Raw genomic sequence first — 7,059 nt, forward strand, 5'->3', positions numbered from 1 at the left:
ATTCAAGGAAAGGAATTTTATATGTTTGGAAAATAGATTTTTCCCGAACAATGGCGAGCATGCAACATCCGCTAGCCAAGCCTGAAAATGGGAGGCCACCCTTGAGTTTCTTTCAGAAGGCCAAAATCAAAGTTGGCCTTCGAGGTGAAAACCAACAATCAATGCAACCCTTCAATTGCAATCTTAAAGTCCATCTGAGACTTCCCATCAAAACTACTGAGTAATCTTAACCTTCACAATGCATTCTAAGAATAGCATCAACTTTTGAATCCTTTGATAGTTAAGTGAAGACTCACTACTTACAAAACACTTTAATCATCTCTCTCCCCCCCCCCTCCCCCCCCCTCTCTCTCTCTCTCTCTCTCTCTCTCTCAAATCAAGCATGGTTCTATTGCATAGATCGGCTCAAAATTGAAATAACTTTTTGTTAGGCTAATCCAAAATGAAATTGGTAATAAGTAGCATAAAACCTTTGTTGTCCAAGCCAAAAAAAAACTCTCAAAAGTCCAACCAACCACACCACTTCATAGGCAAGAAAAAAATCATTTTTTTGCATCTAACAATATGCAAGAAAGGCATTTGATAGTTTCACGAAAGCATCAAACCCAAGAAAAAGCTATGTATCCACACGTCTGACTCTCCAAAACTTCGTGTTGGCCCATATCTCATAGATTGCATCCCACTCCACTTTGTCTAAATCATGTGGTGCTCACAATGATAAGAACATGAGCATCTCCAAAGTTTTCAAAGTGAGACTACTTCTCTCATCGTCTTTTATGCGATTTTGTTTAGAAAATCCACGCTCACATGCAGCCGTACTCACTGGTATGACAAGTAAAGCCTGCCACATTTTCATAAGATTTGGGAATGACTCAATCCATGAGATTTGATCACGACAATGCGACCATGCATCATGAAACCCAAAACTTGAATTTGTCTTGTACAATTGTAGACAAAACCGATCCACCTCAGCCTCACATAGAAAACCATCAACAAGGCCATTAACTTTGCACATAAACGATCCAAGTACACTTTGTGAGTCTGACCACGAATAGATATATCTTTATCAAAGCTCGTGGGAGAATATAATTTTGCCGCATTGTATAATGGCAAGTCGTTGAACCTTGCGTCAATCCCAACAATAAGCTCTTGGACAAAACTTTTTGCAAGTACAATACAACCTTGTAGTGAATTTCCACTTGTAAGATTTTGTGAAAAGGAAGTGAAGTGCAATGTTAACCCTCACGGCACACGGACACCCCATCACCTACGATGGACGCGTATTATGTATTTGGTAGAGTCAGGTACCGGGCTTGTCGGACCAATAGGGAAAGGTAGAGTGATCGCCGATGAGAGGCGCACTTTAACTTGGACATTCAAGGGATTAGTTGGTTAAGCATGGGTGCCCAAGTGTGAATGGGGTGAGCTCCTATAAAAGCCAACTAAACCTAATTTTTACTCATTCTCTCATTTGTGCAATTGAAGAGTGCTCTTGCTCCATCTCCATCTTCTTCTTCTTCACCTCCTTGTGTGTGTGTGAGAGAGAGAGAGAGAGAGAGGGAGAGTGTGTGTGCGATCGAGCATTACGAAGGCACGACGGCGGCGAAGCGGTTGAGCGCGGCACGACTGCAGCTTCTTCTTCATCGCGGCGAGGAATCCACCACGAAAGCGAGCGTAGAGCGGTGAGTGACACACCCTTTGTTTTCTTGAGCTTGCTAGTTTAGACTTGTTGTGTGCTTGGAGCCGTTTGTGGCTCGCATACGGTGTATTGGCAAGTCCCTTGCTTCGACAGTGCGACAAGGAGCGCACATGCAACATATGAGTTTCCACATATTCATTTTCTTACACATAAACCAACTCATTATTGGCATTGAGCCTTCTCATGAACTCTCTAAAGTGTTTGCATCCATAACCAAACTTATCTCCTAAATATCTCTTTTTGAAAAGTTCAATGACCACATCCAATGCATTTCCAACTTCTGTGATGTCTACATGGTCATCTTGAAACTTTTTATTAATTCCATTCATCTCCACCAATACATCTGCCATAAAATGGATCAAGAATTGCACTTGAAAAGTGCTAGCAATTTTATAGAAATTTACATCATTTTCTTTGAAATCATGCAACAAAGCAGGCATCATGGTCACTAGTCTCTTCATCACCTTGCCTCTTAACAACCACCGTACACTATGTATCCTGAGAACCTCCAAAGGCTTGAGACTAAATGCCTTCAACTTCTCCAACTCCTTATGGCGTTGAACAGATCTTCCAACCCATGCATGCACTTTATTTGCAAAAAGCATCCAAGAATCCAAACTCCATAAAATTATCGCACGCATCAGAAACCACTAAAGCTTCCCGATGTGCAATACAATGCACACCAATAATATTGGGAACTTTTTGTCGAATCTTGGCAAGCATCCCATTATTCACTCCACGCATACATGATGCACCGTCTGAAGCAAAACCAATCCACTTTTCAAGTCCCAATCCCATTCTTTGTAAGAGAGCAATCAACTCATCAAACTTAGTTTGTGCTTTTCCATCAGCTAATGGAAGAAGTGCCACAAACTTACATACAGGAGACCCTCTTCCCTCATCTTCTAAATACGTCACATAAACAATCATATGCTTCTCAAATGTCAAGTCAGTGCTGTCATCAATCAAGATAGCAAAGAATGGACTTTTGCATATGGATAGCTTCAATGCCTCCCAATAAAACTCCTTAGCAGCTTGAATAAACTCCATGCCAGAAGTTCTGTTCGTGTATGCTGAGTACTCATTACTTATTGGCATATTTGGAGTGCGCATGTACCGCATAAACTCACATTGAGCATAATAAAAATTCAAAGGCATATCTTTCACCACAATAATTTACATTGTTTGGATCACAGTGATAATACACTGTTTTTCTGCATCCACCATGAGCTCTACATGCTTTTGAATGGGCATTACATCTCTATGTGACTTGAGAGCCCATCGTTGCGTAGCTATCTTATGAGCATATGAATTTGCATGTTTGTCTAGAGCTTGAATCCCCATTGTTGAAGAACCTTCCCCAACAAATGGAGTCTTAAACCCAAATTCTGAACACCAAATACATTTTGCTCGTTGTTTGCCATCAGAGCCAAAAATGGGATAAGCCCATTTATGCTTTAGGCTCCATTGGGCAAGAAAGGATCTCTCACTTTCTTTCTTTTTAATGGCCTCAACGTCACTTACATTAGCTTCTTGAGACATATTCCCGTCAACAACATTCCCCGCAGATATTGCACAATGCTGGTGATGGATCAACAAGGGTGTGAGCCTCACGAGTTGAAGAGGTGTAGGCCTGTTAAGAAACTCGGAAGTGAGGACTCAAATGCACAAAAGTAGACCCCAAATCGAAACCCTCAAATTGCCGCATCAGTTTCAAACCTGCGCAGAGGTCGCAAGCACTGTGTGTAGGGCTCGGATGTAGACTCTAGAGGGCTCGCTGCTCACCTATCACAAGCCGTGAGGGGTCGCAAGCAATGCGAGACTCGGATGTAGAGGGCTCGTTGCTTACTTACCACAAGCCGTGAGGCTTTTGCAGAGGTCGCAAGCACTGCAGGACTCGGAAGTAGGGGGCTCGCTACTCACATATCACAAGCTGGGAGGCTTTTGAACGCACTCAACTCTGTCCATTCGTCATCGATGCTGCTGCGTACAGGGTGCAGGGCCGGCTTTGCGTGCAGGGTTTTTAGTATGCTGAGGTTTCGGGTATGCAGAGCGAAAACTTTTCGCTCTCTGGAATACGATTTGCAGAGTTTTGCTCTCTGAAAACTTTTTACGCTTTGCTTCAAAGTTCAGGGTTCACACACATTGAACCTTAAAATGTCTAGGACCAAGGCTAAAGCAATTTGACCGAGGAAGACTAGTGCCCTCAACTGCAGAAATAAAAGGTGTTAATAATAGCCTATGCAGACAAGGTATCTTAAAAAAACCGAAAAATTTTTGAAGGCCCTGAAAAAGCTTGGCCAAGCTTGGCCTTCAAGAAAAGCTTTACCTTTGAATAGGCCTTCAGGTATGGAAGGCCTATTCAACATTTCGAGTTTCATCTGCCACCTTGGTTTGTTGAGGGACTTCGTATGAAGCCCCAGTGCTTGAGGAGGCCATTGCATTTCAGCACTGCGGCTAGCTAATAAAACCGGAAGATACGTAGACTAATAAAACCCAAACGATTTGGCAGAGAGAGAGAGAGACAGAGAGAGAGAGAGAGAGAGAGAGATATGATGAGAGATCCAAATACCTATGGAGACCAAGTCCGATTGACCAAGTCTAGGATTAAATGAGGCCGGACGTCAAACTGTAGGCTGTTTCACCTAACTCCTTGCCATTTATAAACATCGAATCCCGCTCTTACGACAGACTACTCACTTCCCCCTTCTCTCTCTCTCTCTCTCTCTCTCTCGTGTATAAGCTACGCGCACGCAACTCTCTGCACAACCCAATTCATTTTTCTGCTCATTTAGCTCCAATTTCGTCGTGAGCTCGCCATTGAGGCTCGACACAATCCGTGGGTCTTGATCAACCTTCCTAGTGTGTGTCTATGGAAACCCTGAAAAGCTTGCTCATAGACCAGAGCACTTCCTCTCTCATTCAGACCTCTCTAGTCGCCCTCATCGGCGTGGTCCTTCTTGTGAAGCTTGTGCAGAGGCTGAGGCTGAAGCTGCCCCCCGGCCCCATCGCGTGGCCTATTGTTGGAAACTGGCTCCAATTCAAAGAAGGCCTCAACCCTCAGAATCTAGCCGAGCTTGCCAAGCACTATGGCGATGTATGCTTGCTTCAGATGGGCCAGCGCAAGGTGCTCGTCGTATCCTCACCTGAGATGGCCAAGGAGGTCTTGCAAACACAAGGTGTCGAGTTTGGATCGCGCGCTCGGAACCTTGTCTTTGACATGACCACTGGCAAAGGCAGCGATATGGTGTTTGCTGACTATGGAGAGCATTGGAGGAAGATGAGAAGAATTGCTACGATCCCCTTCTTCACAAATAAGGTTGTTCAGCAGAGCAGACATGGGTGGGAAGAGGAGATTGAGCTCGCACTTTCCGACATCAAGGAGATGCCTGGCTGTACGACATCAGGGGTGATCCCCAAAGACCGGCTGCAGCTCATGATGTACAATATAGTATATAGAATGATGTTTTCAAGGAGGTTTTCCGGGCTTGATGACCCTCTCTATGGACAGCTCATGACCCTCAACCTTGAGAATAATAGGCTTGCCCAGAGCTTCAAATACAACTATGGTGACTATGTCCCTTCCTTCAAGCCCTTCCTCAGAAGCTACCTCAAGGAGGTGTGGGACACCAACCAGCGCCGCCTCAATTTCCTCAGAGACGCATTTCTCAACGCCCGCAAGAAGTGAGTTTCTTCAACCAGATCTATTTATCAAACATTAATTTTCACATCAGTCGTGCTAATTCAAGGTGTTTCTGATCTGGATGTACGTAAAGAGTGGATCTGAGTTTTTAGATCTACTTTGTGTTGTGTATGGTGTGCATGCACGTGTCGTGCTCACACAAGCATAGACAGTCGGACACACACACATGAATCATATGGTTTTACAAAACTCGTTGTCCAATGCAATTGTTATTCAGTGTTTGCTTTCTTGATTCTAAATTTTGCAGACAAACCGGGGAGAAGATAGGAGTCGACTTTTTCCTCGATGCACACTTGAAGGGAGAGATCAGCGAGCGTAGCGTGCTTTACCTTATTCAGAACATGAATGTGGCAGGTGTGTATTCTTGACTGAGGAATACCAATGCTATTTGCTAATTTGTAATTGGCTGATGTGGCTTTTAACATGTGTGTTTTGCCATGTGGACAGCCATCGAGACAACATTGTGGTCCACAGAATGGGGCATTGCAGAGTTGATCAACAACCAACACATTCAGGAAAAGCTTAGAAATGAGCTGGATGAGGTGTTGGGTAAGGGTGTACCTATCACCGAACCCGATGTGGCGAAGCTTCCTTACCTGCAGGTAATTATATCCCTTTATTTGCTTCTCTAGTAATTACTGAACTTGTGCTCCCAGGTCTGCTTAAAGTTGCCTATATATTCTGTAAGTTCGTCGTCGTAGACTGACTTCCTGGGTGCTTATGACTGTAGGCAATGGTAAAGGAGATTTTGCGAATGCACATGGTCATTCCGATGCTGGTCCCGCACATGAATTTGCAGGCGGTGAAGCTTGGGAAGTATGACATACCTGCAGGATGCAGGATTCTTGTAAACGCTTGGGGGATTGCAAACAACCCCGAGTATTGGGAGAAGCCAGATGTGTTCAACCCTGATAGGTTCATAAAGAATAAGATAGAGCCAAATGGCAGTGATTTCCGGTTTATCCCATTTGGGTCAGGCAGGAGAAGTTGTCCGGGAAGCATAATTGCAGTGCCGATTCTTGGCCTGGTGTTGGGTCGGCTTGTGCAACGGTTTGAGCTCTTGCCACCGGTGGGCGTTGACAAGGTAGAGCTTCGAAGTGTTGGAGGCCAACTTGGCCTTGTCCTTGCTGTTAAATCAAGGGTTGTTCTCAAGCCCAGGAATGTATGATGTTGCCCTCCATTTCCTTGCTTACCCAATTTTGCATACAGACTATGTAAAACCTTGGACAAATATGGCTTCCTCTCTTCTTGTTGATAAGACAATTTTCATGCACTCTCATCTTAATTAGACAAAATGCAACAATCCCCTCTGCTACATTTCTCTCTGAAGGAGCTCAAAGCTGTTCCTCTACTGGGCCACCTCTCTTTGTAGGAGCTTCTATATAACCATATCTGCAGATATTCTAATTCAATTTAATGCAGTCATCTTTTCATGTAGCTTTCTTGTTCTTTCGTTTTAGGGACATTTTGACTCGTTTGGTTTTCAGAGAAATGGGTTGATGCCAGTAATCAGCCTCTTTATGTATAGACTTGGCGTGGTGCATGCGTCAAAGCAAATTAGATAAGCTTTGAATTGGCACCACCCATTACCTCTAATTCACCATCTGTGTCGTATGTGCTTGGGCATTGTCTTACATCAAGCAGCAAGATTTGTATT

The 7,059-nt window shown here is 44.0% G+C and overlaps 1 protein-coding gene and 1 pseudogene across 1 annotated transcript; one reads left to right on the plus strand and one right to left on the minus strand.

Moving 5' to 3' along the window:
- Positions 1 to 693: 693 nt before the first annotated feature.
- Positions 694 to 2,629, minus strand: LOC147448265 (uncharacterized; annotated as a pseudogene).
- Positions 2,630 to 4,377: 1,748 nt separating this feature from the next.
- Positions 4,378 to 6,839, plus strand: LOC147448266 (trans-cinnamate 4-monooxygenase C4H2-like). The gene is made up of 4 exons (XM_086524118.1): positions 4,378 to 5,383; positions 5,650 to 5,756; positions 5,850 to 6,004; positions 6,133 to 6,839. Exons 1-4 carry the CDS (start codon positions 4,572 to 4,574, stop codon positions 6,568 to 6,570), a joined length of 1,512 nt encoding a protein of 503 aa, XP_086380244.1. The 5' UTR covers positions 4,378 to 4,571; the 3' UTR covers positions 6,571 to 6,839.
- The last annotated feature ends 220 nt before the right edge of the window (positions 6,840 to 7,059 follow it).

This window comes from Adiantum capillus-veneris, chromosome 11 (assembly GCF_014529385.1).
Source record: "Adiantum capillus-veneris isolate H3 chromosome 11, ASM1452938v2, whole genome shotgun sequence".
Lineage (NCBI taxonomy): Eukaryota > Viridiplantae > Streptophyta > Polypodiopsida > Polypodiales > Pteridaceae > Adiantum > Adiantum capillus-veneris.

Excerpts from the sequence above, each read along its gene's own strand:
- LOC147448266 (XM_086524118.1), top strand. The coding sequence starts at position 4,572 with ATGGAAACCCTGAAAAGCTTGCTCATAGACCAGAGCACTTCCTCTCTC. Across the intron at positions 5,757-5,849 it reads TCAGAACATGAATGTGGCAG|CCATCGAGACAACATTGTGG; the intron begins GTGTGTATTCTT and ends CCATGTGGACAG. Across the intron at positions 6,005-6,132 it reads CGAAGCTTCCTTACCTGCAG|GCAATGGTAAAGGAGATTTT; the intron begins GTAATTATATCC and ends TTATGACTGTAG.